Raw genomic sequence first — 13,057 nt, forward strand, 5'->3', positions numbered from 1 at the left:
CCTCTCTCCTCAATTGCTCCACCCATGGATAATTGTAACAAGTATTTTTTTCAGTATTTGTTGAAATATTGTGTGAAATAAGATGTGGACATTGTTATTGTTAGTGATAATATTCATTATTCAATTATCTGTTTTCTCTCTCTTTGTCTCTCTCTCCCTCCCCCTCTGTCTTTATCTCTCTTTGTCTCTCTCTCTCCTTCTGTCTTTCTCTCTTTAGCTCTGAGAGATAACCGCATAGAGCTGGTGAGGGCGTCGTGGTCAGAGCTGACCATTAGTATCAGTGAGATCACACTGGCTGACGAGGGGATGTACACCTGTTCTCTATTCACCATGCCTGTCAAGACCGCCAAGGCCTACCTTACTGTACTGGGTGAGGACATAATATACACGAGAATACAGACTCACACACACACACACACACACACACACACACACACACACACACACACACACACACACACACACACACACACACACACACACACACACACACACACACACACACACACACACACACACACACACACACAGTGTTTTCATAGAGTTTTCATCTCTATTTTTCACAGCTGTCTGTTTGCCACCACAAACCGATGCTGGCATTAAGACATCACTCAACGAGTCACTCCGCCATCCAAAGGTGGTCCTAGTGGCCGGAGACTTTAATGCAGGGAAACTGAAATCGTCTTAACTCATTTTTACCATATGTGCAACTAGAGGCAAAACAACTCTACATCCCTTTTACGCTACTCATAGAAATCTGACAAGAATGTGGCAGGGTAGCCTATTAGTTAGAGCTTTGGACTAGTAACCGGAAGGTTGCAAGTTCAAACCCCTGAGCTGACAAAGTACAAATATGTCGTTCTGCCCCTGAACAAGGCAGTTAACCCACTGTTCCTAGGCCGTCATTGAAAATAAGAATTTATTCTTAACTGACTTGCCTAGTTAAATAAAGGTAAAATAAAAAATGTAATAAAAAAAAATCCTCCTGACTCCTGCTTACAAGGAAAAACTCATACAGGAAGTACCAGTGACTCGCTCAATACCTCTCCAGTCAATAAGAAAGTGGTCAGATGAAGCCGATGCTAAGCTACAGGACTGTTTCAATAGCACAGACTGGAACATGTTCCGGGATTCTTCCGATGGCATTGAGGAGTATACCACATAAGTCACTGGTAAATGTAATGTAAAATGCTTATCAATAAGTGCATTGACAATGTTGTCCCCACATTGACCGTACGTACATATCCCAACCAGAAGCCATGGATTACATGCAACATCCGCACCAAGCTAAAGGCTAGAAATGCTGCTTCAAAGGAGTGGGACACTAAAACGAAAGCTTATAAGAAACTGTGCTGACGAACGATCAAACAGGCAAAGCATCTAAGATCGAATCTTACTACTCCTGCTCTGACGCTCGTCGGATGTGGCAGGGCATCACAGATTACACAAGGAAACCCAGCCGCGAGCTTCCCAATGATGTGAGCCTACAAGACGAGGTAAATATATTCTATGCTCGCTTCAAGGCAAGCAACACTGAACCATACACGAGAGCACCAGCTGTTCCGGACGACTGTGTGATCACGCTCTCCGTAGCTGATATGAGGGAGATCTGTAAACATGTCAACATTCACAAGGCTGATGGATTACCAGGACACGTACACAGAGCATGTGCTGACCAGCTGACAAGTGTCTTCACTGACATTTTCAACATCTCCCTGTCCCAGTCTGTAATACCTGGATGTTTCAAGCAGACCACCATAATCTCTGTGCACCAAAGTAACCTGTCTAAAACACAATCGCCCCGTAGCACTCACATCTATAGCCATTAAGTGCTTTGAAATGTCGGTCATGGCTGAAATCAACATCCCAGAAACCCTAGACCCACTCCAATTTGCATACCGCCCCAACAGATCCACAGATGATGCAATCTCTATTGCACTGCACACTGCACTGCACACGGGCCTCCACCAGGTGGCAACATCCCGTCTTCGACACTGACCCTCAATACTGGAGCCCCTCAGAGGTGCATGCTTAGTCCCCTCCTGTACTCCCTGTTAACCCACGACTGCCTGGCCGCGCACTCCAACACAATCATTAAGTTTCCATCCGATACGACCAGGTCTTTTGCCTTTTGTCGTTCTGTTCCCAGGTAGGCCGTCATTGTAAATAAGACTTTGTTATTAACTGACTTGCCTAGTTAAATAAAGGATTAATAAAATAAAAAATATATAAAAAGATGGACAACCATATATCATAGTATATTTTCCCTGAGTAAAGTAGCTGTCAGCAAAGTCAGAGAGACAAGTGCAAGTATTAGTTCATGTTTAAGCTTTTTAGGGGGGGAGGAGATGATCTGGGATTATTTAACATAATCTTTGAAGAGGTTTCAGATGTTTTCAGAAGATTGGCAGGGACTCTGCTCTCCTAGCTTCAAGGGAAAGCTCGTTCTACCACTGCGGTGCCAGGACAGAGAAGAGCTTGGACTGGGCTGAGCCGGAACTGTCCTAAAGGTAGGGAGGTAGGGGTTCCTCCTGCTGTATCATAGGCAAGCACCGTGGTCTTGTAGTGGATGTGAGGTTCGACTGGAAACTAGTGAAGTGTATGTAAGAAGGGTGAATTTGGGAAGGTTGAACACCAGGTGGGCTGCATCGTTCTGGATAAGTTGCTTGGGTTTGATGGCACAAGAGAGGGACCCAGCCAACAGCGAGTTGCAGATCTCCCAGACGGGAGATGACGAGTGGATTAAGAGCTGTGCCGCTTCCTGTGTGAGTTAGGGTTGTACTCTACAGATGTTGTAGAGCATGAACCTGCAGGAGCAAGTCACTGGTTTGATGTTAGCAGAGAACGACAGCTCTCCATGGTCACTGTAATATTGATTTCTCCTTTTGGTTTGGGAGGGAATGAGTCTCGTCTGGTCTGTCAAGTCTACACCAATACAAAGGACTCGTGTAAAAGTCAGTATGGAAATACACTTTTCACCCCTTAAAACATTGGAAAGAACTTCAAAACAAATGTGTTGAATTAGCAACATAAATGATCACACCCACATAATAATATAACAAACAATGAGCTCTGGTTCCCCCAGAAAAGTCCTGTACTTCTAAAAGAGTCCAGCCCGGTAAAGGAGTTCAGAGAACCCTAAAGGAGTTCAAGGAACTCAAGTGACCTTAGTCAAGCAATGTTTGTCCATTCATACAAGTGTAGCGTAAACCCAGTCTCAATCGTACAATCAATCATACAAACAAAATGTCAACTCTTTTACCACCACAACCATAAAGAGTATCACATCTCAATACTTCTTCAACTACATAATCCATCACAGTAAAACAAATTAAATACAAAAAGGTTGTAGTCAGTCGGTCAATCCAATCCACCAGCGGAGACCAACTGAGATGTGAAGTCCAAAGGAAGTGGATCTGAAAGAGCCTGAGACACCGAGCCCTGAGAGGGTGGAGAGGAGGACCTGATAGAGTCTGAGTCTCCCAGCCCTGAGAGGGTGGAGAGGAGGACCTGATAGAGCCTGAGACACCCAGCCCTGAGAGGGTGAAGAGGAGGATCTGATAGAGCCTGAGACACCGAGCCCTGAGAGGGTGGAGAGGAGGACCTGATAGAGCCTGAGACGCCCAGCCCTGAGAGGGTGGAGAGGAGGACCTGATAGAGCCTGAGACGCCCAGCCCTGAGAGGGTGGAGAGGAGGACCTGATAGAGCCTGAGATGCCCAGCCCTGAGAGGGTGGAGAGGAGGACCTGATAGAGCCTGAGACGCCCAGCCCTGAGAGGGTGGAGAGGAGGATCTGATAGAGCCTGAGACACCCAGCCCTGAGAGGGTGGAGAGGAGGATCTGATCGAGTCTGAGACGCCCAGCCCTGAGAGGGTGGAGAGGAGGATCTGAAAGAGCCTGAGACACCGAGCCCTGAGAGGGTGGAGAGGAGGACCTGATAGAGTCTGAGTCTCCCAGCCCTGAGAGGGTGGAGAGGAGGACCTGATAGAGCCTGAGACACCCAGCCCTGAGAGGGTGAAGAGGAGGATCTGATAGAGCCTGAGACACCGAGCCCTGAGAGGGTGGAGAGGAGGATCTGATAGAGTCTGAGTCTCCCAGCCCTGAGAGGGTGGAGAGGAGGACCTGATAGAGCCTGAGACACCCAGCCCTGAGAGGGTGAAGAGGAGGATCTGATAGAGCCTGAGACACCGAGCCCTGAGAGGGTGGAGAGGAGGATCTGATAGAGCCTGAGACACCCAGCCCTGAGAGAGTGGAGAGGAGGATCTGATAGAGTCTGAGACGCCCAGCCCTGAGAGGGTGGAGAGGAGGATCTGATAGAGTCTGAGTCTCCCAGCCCTGAGAGGGTGGAGAGGAGGATCTGATAGAGTCTGAGTCTCCCAGCCCTGAGAGGGTGGAGAGGAGGATCTGATGGTTCACTGTATCGGAGGCAGCAGATGGATCTAGGAGGATGAGAACAGAGGAGACAGTCAGCTTTGGCAGTGTGGAGACCCTCCGTGACACATGAGAAGATCAGTCTTAGTTGAATGACCCGTCTTGAAGCCTGACTGGCTAGGGTCAAGAAGATCATTCTGAGAAAGATAATGAGAGGGTTGGTCAAAGACAGCACGCTCAAGTGTTTTGGAACGAAAAGAAAGAAGGGATACAGGTCTATAATTTTTGACGTCAGATGAGTTTCTTGAGGAGGGTAGCATTTTGAAGTGAAAGGGGACGCCAGTGGACAGGGATGAGTTGATGAGGGAAGTGAGAAATGGGAGAAGGTCTTCAGAGTTGGTCTGGAGGTGGGAAGAGGGGGTGGGGTCGAGTGAGCAGGTTGTCGGGCGGCCAGATCTCACCAGTCACAGGATATCATCTGGAGAGAGAGGGGAGAAAGAGGTAAAGGTGTAGGGTAGTTCTGGAGAGAGAGGGGGGAAAGAGGTACTCAATAGGCTGAGCGAATGAGACCAGGAGACTCAATAAGCTGAGTGAAGGACTGGGACCAGTTGACTCAATAGGCTGAGTGAAGGACTGGGACCAGTGGACTCAATAGGCTGAGTGAAGGAGTGGGACCAGTGGACTCAATAGGCTGAGTGAATGAGTGGGACCAGTGGACTCAATAGGCTGAGTGAATGAGTGGGACCAGGGGACTCAATAGGCTGAGTGAAGGAGTGGGACCAGTGGACTCAATAGGCTGAGTGAATGAGTGGGACCAGTGGACTCAATAGGCTGAGTGAATGAGGGGGACCAGTGGACTCAATAGGCTGAGTGAATGAGGGAGACCAGTGGACTCAATAGGTTGAGTGAATGAGTGGGACCAGGGGACTCAATAGGCTGAGTGAATGAGTGGGACCAGGGGACTCAATAGGCAGAGTGAATGAGTGGGACCAGTGGACTCAATAGGCTGAGTGAAGGAGTGGGACCAGTGGACTCAATAGGCTGAGTGAATGAGTGGGACCAGGGGACTCAATAGGCTGAGTGAATGAGGGGGACCAGTGGACTCAATAGGCTGAGTGAATGAGTGGGACCAGGGGACTCAATAGGCTGAGTGAATGAGTGGGACCAGTGGACTCAATAGGCTGAGTGAATGAGTGGGACCAGGGGACTCAATAGGCTGAGTGAATGAGTGGGACCAGGGGACTCAATAGGCAGAGTGAATGAGTGGGACCAGTGGACTCAATAGGCTGAGTGAATGAGTGGGACCAGGGGACTCAATAGGCTGAGTGAATGAGTGGGACCAGGGGACTCAATAGGCTGAGTGAATGAGTGGGACCAGTTGACTCAATAGGCTGAGTGAATGAGTGGGACCAGTGGACTCAATAGGCTGAGTGAATGAGTGGGACCAGGTGACTCAATAGGCTGAGTGAATGAGACCAGTGGACTCAATAGGCTGAGTGAATGAGTGGGACCAGTGGACTCAATAGGCTGAGTGAATGAGTGGGACCAGTTGACTCAATAGGCTGAGTGAATGAATGGGACCAGTGGACTCAATAGGCTGAGTGAATGAGTGGGACCAGGGGACTCAATAGGCTGAGTGAATGAGTGGGACCAGTGGACTCAATAGGCTGAGTGAATGACTGGGACCAGTGGACTCAATAGGCTGAGTGAATGAGTGAGACCAGTGGACTCAATAGGCTGAGTGAATGAGTGGGACCAGTGGACTCAATAGGCTGAGTGAATGAATGGGACCAGTGGACTCAATAGGCTGAGTGAAGGAGGGGGACCAGTGGACTCAATAGGCTGAGTGAATGAGTGGGACCAGGGGACTCAATAGGCTGAGTGAATGAGTGGGACCAGTGGACTCAATAGGCAGAGTGAATGAGTGGGACCAGGGGACTCAATAGGCTGAGTGAATGAGTGGGACCAGGGGACTCAATAGGCTGAGTGAATGAGTGGGACCAGTGGACTCAATAGGCTGAGTGAAGGAGGGGGACCAGTGGACTCAATAGGCTGAGTGAATGAGTGGGACCAGGGGACTCAATAGGCTGAGTGAATGAGTGAGACCAGTGGACTCAATAGGCTGAGTGAATGAGTGGGACCAGTGGACTCAATAGGCTGAGTGAATGAGTGGGACCAGGGGACTCAATAGGCTGAGTGAATGAGTGGGACCAGGGGACTCAATAGGCTGAGTGAATGAGTGGGACCAGTTGACTCAATAGGCTGAGGGAATGAGACCAGTGGACTCAATAGGCTGAGTGAATGAGTGGGACCAGTTGACTCAATAGGCTGAGTGAATGAGTGGGACCAGTTGACTCAATAGGCTGAGTGAATGACTGGGACCAGTGGACTCAATAGGCTGAGTGAATGAATGGGACCAGTGGACTCAATAGGCTGAGTGAATGAGACCAGTGGACTCAATAGGCTGAGTGAATGAGTGGGACCAGTGGACTCAATAGGCTGAGTGAATGAGTGGGACCAGTTGACTCAATAGGCTGAGTGAATGAGTGGGACCAGTTGACTCAATAGGCTGAGTGAATGACTGGGACCAGTGGACTCAATAGGCTGAGTGAATGAGTGGGACCAGTGGACTCAATAGGCTGAGTGAATGAGACCAGTGGACTCAATAGGCTGAGTGAATGAGTGGGACCAGTGGACTCAATAGGCTGAGTGAATGAATGGGACCAGTGGACTCAATAGGCTGAGTGAATGAGTGGGACCAGTGGACTCAATAGGCTGAGTGAATGAATGGGACCAGTGGACTCAATAGGCTAAGTGAATGAGTGGGACCAGTGGACTCAATAGGCTGAGTGAATGAGTGGGACCAGTGGACTCAATAGGCTGAGTGAATGAATGGGACCAGTAGACTCAATAGGCTGAGTGAATGAATGGGACCAGTGGACTCAATAGGCTGAGTGAAGGACTGGGACCAGTGGACTCAATAGGCTGAGTGAATGAGTGGGACCAGTGGACTCAATAGGCTGAGTGAAGGAGTGGGACCAGTGGACTCAATAGGCTGAGTGAATGAGTGGGACCAGGGGACTCAATAAGCTGAGTGAATGAGACCAGTGGACTCAATAGGCTGAGTGAATGAGACCAGTGGACTCAATAGGCTGAGTGAATGAGTGGGACCAGTGGACTCAATAGGCTGAGTGAATGAGTGGGACCAGGGGACTCAATAGGCAGAGTGAATGAGTGGGACCAGGGGACTCAATAGGCAGAGTGAATGAGTGGGACCAGTGGACTCAATAGGCTGAGTGAATGAATGGGACCAGTGGACTCAATAGGCTGAGTGAAGGAGTGGGACCAGGGGACTCAATAGGCAGAGTGAATGAGTGGGACCAGTGGACTCAATAGGCTGAGTGAATGAGTGGGACCAGTGGACTCAATAGGCTGAGTGAATGAGTGGGACCAGTGGACTCAATAGGCTGAGTGAATGAGTGGGACCAGTGGACTCAATAGGCTGAGTGAATGAGTGGGACCAGGGGACTCAATAGGCTGAGTGAATGAGTGGGACCAGGGGACTCAATAGGCTGAGTGAATGAGTGGGACCAGGGGACTCAATAGGCTGAGTGAATGAGTGGGACCAGGGGACTCAATAGGCTGAGTGAATGAGTGGGACCAGGGGACTCAATAGGCTGAGTGAATGAATGGGACCAGTGGACTCTTTAGGCTGAGTGAATGAGTGGGACCAGTGGACTCAATAGGCTGAGTGAATGAGTGGGACCAGGGGACTCAATAGGCTGAGTGAATGAGTGGGACCAGGGGACTCAATAGGCTGAGTGAATAAGTGGGACCAGGAGACTCAATAGGCTGAGTGAATGAGTGGGACCAGGGGACTCAATAGGCTGAGTGAATGAGTGGGACCAGGTGACTCAATAGGCTGAGTGAATGAGTGGGACCAGTGGACTCAATAGGCTGAGTGAATGAGTGGGACCAGTTGACTCAATAGGCTGAGTGAATGAGTGGGACCAGTTGACTCAATAGGCTGAGTGAATGAATGGGACCAGTGGACTCAATAGGCAGAGTGAATGACTGGGACCAGTTGACTCAATAGGCTGAGTGAATGAGTGGGACCAGTTGACTCAATAGGCTGAGTGAATGAATGAGACCAGTGGACTCAATAGGCTGAGTGAATGAGACCAGTGGACTCAATAGGCTGAGTGAATGAGACCAGTGGACTCAATAGGCTGAGTGAATGAGACCAGTGGACTCAACAGGCTGAGTGAATGAGACCAGTGGACTAAATAGGCTGAATGAATGAGACCAGTGGACTCCATAGGCTGAATGAATGAGACCAGTGGACTCAATAGGCTGAGTGAATGAGACCAGTGGACTAAATAGGCTGAGTGAATGAGACCAGTGGACTAAATAGGCTGAGTGAATGAGACCAGTGGACTAAATAGGCTGAATGAATGAGACCAGTGGACTAAATAGGCTGAATGAATGAGACCAGTGGACTCCATAGGCTGAATGAATGAGACCAGTGGACTCCATAGGCTGAGTGAATGAGACCAGTGGACTAAATAGGCTGAATGAATGAGACCAGTGGACTCCATAGGCTGAATGAATGAGACCAGTGGACTCAATAGGCTGAATGAATGAGTGGGACCAGGGGACTCAATAGGCTGAGTGAATGAGTGGGACCAGTGGACTCAATAGGCTGAGTGAATGACTGGGACCAGTGGACTCAATAGGCTGAGTGAATGAGACCAGTGGACTCAATAGGCTGAATGAATGAGTGGGACCAGTGGACTCAATAGGCAGAGTGAATGAGACCAGTGGACTCAATAGGCTGAATGAATGAGTGGGACCAGTGGACTCAACAGGCTGAGTGAATGAGTGGGACCAGGGGACTAAATAGGCTGAGTGAAGGATTGGGACCAGTGGACTCAATAGGCTGAGTGAATGAGTGGGACCAGTGGACTCAACAGGCTGAGTGAATGAGACCAGTGGACTAAATAGGCTGAGTGAATGAGACCAGTGGACTAAATAGGCTGAGTGAATGAGACCAGTGGACTAAATAGGCTGAGTGAATGAGACCAGTGGACTAAATAGGCTAAGTGAATGAGACCAGTGGACTAAATAGGCTGAGTGAATGAGACCAGTGGACTAAATAGGCTGAGTGAATGAGACCAGTGGACTAAATAGGCTAAGTGAATGAGACCAGTGGACTCAATAGGCTGAGTGAATGAGTAGACCGCATTATCTTCCAAGAGAATTCTCTTCGATTATAATCACAGCCGTATATATCCCCCCCCAAGCAGACACATCGATGGCTCTGAACGAACTTTATTTAACTCTTTGCAAACTGGAAAACATTTATCCGGAGGCTGCATTCATTGTAGCTGGGGATTTTAACAAAGCCAATCTGAAAACAAGACTCCCTAAATTTTATCAGCATATCGATTGCGCAACCAGGGGTGGTAAAACCTTGGATCATTGTTACTCTAACTTCCGCGACGCATATAAGGCCCTGCCCCGCCCCCTTTCGGAAAAGCTGACCACGACTCCATTTTGCTGATCCCTGCCTACAGGCAGAAATTAAAACAAGAGGCTCCCACGCTGAGGTCTGTCCAACGCTGGTCAGACCAAGCTGACTCTACACTCCAAGACTGCTTCCATCACGTGGACTGGGACATGTTTCGTATTGCGTCAGATGGGAATATTGACGAATACGCTGATTCGGTGTTCTGTTCACCCCGCTATCATCCAGAAGGCGAGGTCAGTACAGGTGCATCAAAGCTGGGACCGAGAGACTGAAAAACAGCTTCTATCTCAAGGCCATCAGACTGTTAAACAGCCACCACTAACAGTGAGTGGCTGCTGCCAACACACTGTCATTGACACTGACCCAACTCCAGCCATTTTAATAATGGGAATTGATGGGAATTATGTAAATATATCACTAGCCACTTTAAACAATGCTACCTTATATAATGTTACTTACCCTACATTATTCATCTCATATGCATATGTATATACTGTACTCTACATCATCGACTGCATCCTTATGTAACACATGTATCACTAGCCACTTTAACTATGCCACTTTGTTTACTTTGTCTACACACTCATCTCATATGTATATACTGTACTCGATACCATCTACTGTATGCTGCTCTGTACCATCACTCATTCATATATCCTTATGTACATATTCCTTATCCCCTTACACTGTGTATAAGACAGTAGTTTTGGAATTGTTAGTTAGATTACTTGTTGGTTATCACTGCATTGTCGGAACTAGAAGCACAAGCATTTCGCTACACTCGCATTTAACATCTGCTAACCATGTGTATGTGACAAATAAAATTTGATTTGATTTGATTTGACCAGTGGACTCAATAGGCAGAGTGAATGAGACCAGTGGACTCAACAGGCTGAGTGAATGAGACCAGTGGACTAAATAGGCTGAGTGAATGAGACCAGTGGACTCAACAGGCTGAGTGAATGAGACCAGTGGACTAAATAGGCTGAGTGAATGAGACCAGTGGACTCAATAGGCTGAGGGAATGAGACCAGTGGACTAAATAGGCTGAGTGAATGAGACCAGTGGACTCAACAGGCTGAGTGAATGAGACCAGTGGACTAAATAGGCTGAGTGAATGAGACCAGTGGACTAAATAGGCTGAGGGAATGAGACCAGTGGACTCAATAGGCTGAGTGAATGAGACCAGTGGACTCCATAGGCTGAGGGAATGAGACCAGTGGACTCCATAGGCTGAGTGAATGAGACCAGTGGACTAAATAGGCTGAGGGAATGAGACCAGTGGACTCAATAGGCTGAGTGAATGAGACCAGTGGACTCCATAGGCTGAGGGAATGAGACCAGTGGACTCCATAGGCTGAGGGAATGAGACCAGTGGACTCCATAGGCTGAGGGAATGAGACCAGTGGACTCAATAGGCTGAGTGAATGAGACCAGTGGACTCAATAGGCTGAGTGAATGAGACCAGTGGACTCAATAGGCTGAGTGAATGAGACCAGTGGACTAAATAGGCTGAGTGAATGAGACCAGTGGACTCAATAGGCTGAGTGAATGAGACCAGTGGACTCAATAAACTGAGTGAATGAGACCAGTGGACTCAATAGGCTGAGTGAATGAGACCAGTGGACTCAATAGGCTGAGTGAATGAGACCAGTGGACTCAATAGGCTGAGTGAATGAGACCAGTGGACTCAACAGGCTGAGTGAATGAGACCAGTGGACTCAACAGGCTGAGTGAATGAGACCAGTGGACTCAACAGGCTGAGTGAATGAGACCAGTGGACTCAATAGGCTGAGTGAATGAGACCAGTGGACTCAATAGGCTGAGTGAATGAGACCAGTGGACTCAACAGGCTGAGTGAATGAGACCAGTGGACTCAACAGGCTGAGTGAATGAGACCAGTGGACTCCATAGGCTGAGGGAATGAGACCAGTGGACTCAATAGGCTGAGTGAATGAGACCAGTGGACTCAATAGGCTGAGTGAATGAGACCAGTGGACTCAACAGGCTGAGTGAATGAGACCAGTGGACTCAACAGGCTGAGTGAATGAGACCAGTGGACTCAACAGGCTGAGTGAATGAGACCAGTGGACTCAATAGGCTGAGTGAATGAGACCAGTGGACTCAATAGGCTGAGTGAATGAGACCAGTGGACTCAACAGGCTGAGTGAATGAGACCAGTGGACTCAACAGGCTGAGTGAATGAGACCAGTGGACTCCATAGGCTGAGGGAATGAGACCAGTGGACTCAATAGGCTGAGTGAATGAGACCAGTGGACTCAATAGGCTGAGTGAATGAGACCAGTGGACTCAACAGGCTGAGTGAATGAGACCAGTGGACTCAACAGGCTGAGTGAATGAGACCAGTGGACTCAATAGGCTGAGTGAATGAGACCAGTGGACTCAACAGGCTGAGTGAATGAGACCAGTGGACTCAATAGGCTGAGTGAATGAGACCAGTGGACTCAATAGGCTGAGTGAATGAGACCAGTGGACTCAATAGGCTGAGTGAATGAGACCAGTGGACTCAATAGGCTGAGGAATGAGACCAGTGGGCTGAGTGAATGAGACCAGTGGACTCAACAGGCTGAGTGAATGAGACCAGTGGACTCAACAGGCTGAGTGAATGAGACCAGTGGACTCAATAGGCTGAGTGAATGAGACCAGTGGACTCAACAGGCTGTGTGAATGAGACCAGTGACTCAATAGGCTGAGTGAATGAGACCAGTGGACTCAATAGGCTGAGTGAATGAGACCAGTGGACTCAATAGGCTTAGGGAATGAGTTGCGGATGTCGTCAACCTTTTATTCTTAGTGGTTAACAAGCTAGGACCAAGCTAATGTTTCTTAAGATGAATGAACTAACTGTAAGTTTAGTTTAGTTTAGTTTATTTCTTTTGTTTTTACAGGGACAGTGCACATTAATCAACGTTTCAGTAAAAGTGCCGGTTTTAGCCAGCCGGCTAATTTTCAACCGCAGTCCCTGGGCAGGTTATTAAAAACAATTACAATATAGACAATAGCACCATAGACATAGCAACATAGGACAAGCAAGACGTAGCATACAGACAGAGCAACATAGAACAAGCAAGACGTAGCATACAGACAGAGCAACATAGAACAAGCAAACATAGAACAAGCAAGACGTAGCATACAG

General features: G+C 48.4%; 1 protein-coding gene across 1 annotated transcript in view; it reads left to right on the forward strand.

Annotated features, from left to right (window-relative positions):
- Positions 1 to 221: 221 nt before the first annotated feature.
- Positions 222 to 13,057, forward strand: part of LOC127928069 (cell adhesion molecule 2-like) — a 166,870-nt gene continuing 154,034 nt past the window's right edge. Inside the window, exon 1 of the mRNA XM_052515017.1 lies at positions 222 to 370. Coding sequence (XP_052370977.1) covers positions 307 to 370 — 64 coding nt within the window. The 5' untranslated portion in view covers positions 222 to 306. The remainder of the gene's footprint in view (positions 371 to 13,057) is intronic.

The sequence above is a fragment of the Oncorhynchus keta genome, unplaced genomic scaffold, assembly GCF_023373465.1.
Source record: "Oncorhynchus keta strain PuntledgeMale-10-30-2019 unplaced genomic scaffold, Oket_V2 Un_scaffold_20464_pilon_pilon, whole genome shotgun sequence".
Classification (NCBI taxonomy): Eukaryota; Metazoa; Chordata; class Actinopteri; order Salmoniformes; family Salmonidae; genus Oncorhynchus; species Oncorhynchus keta.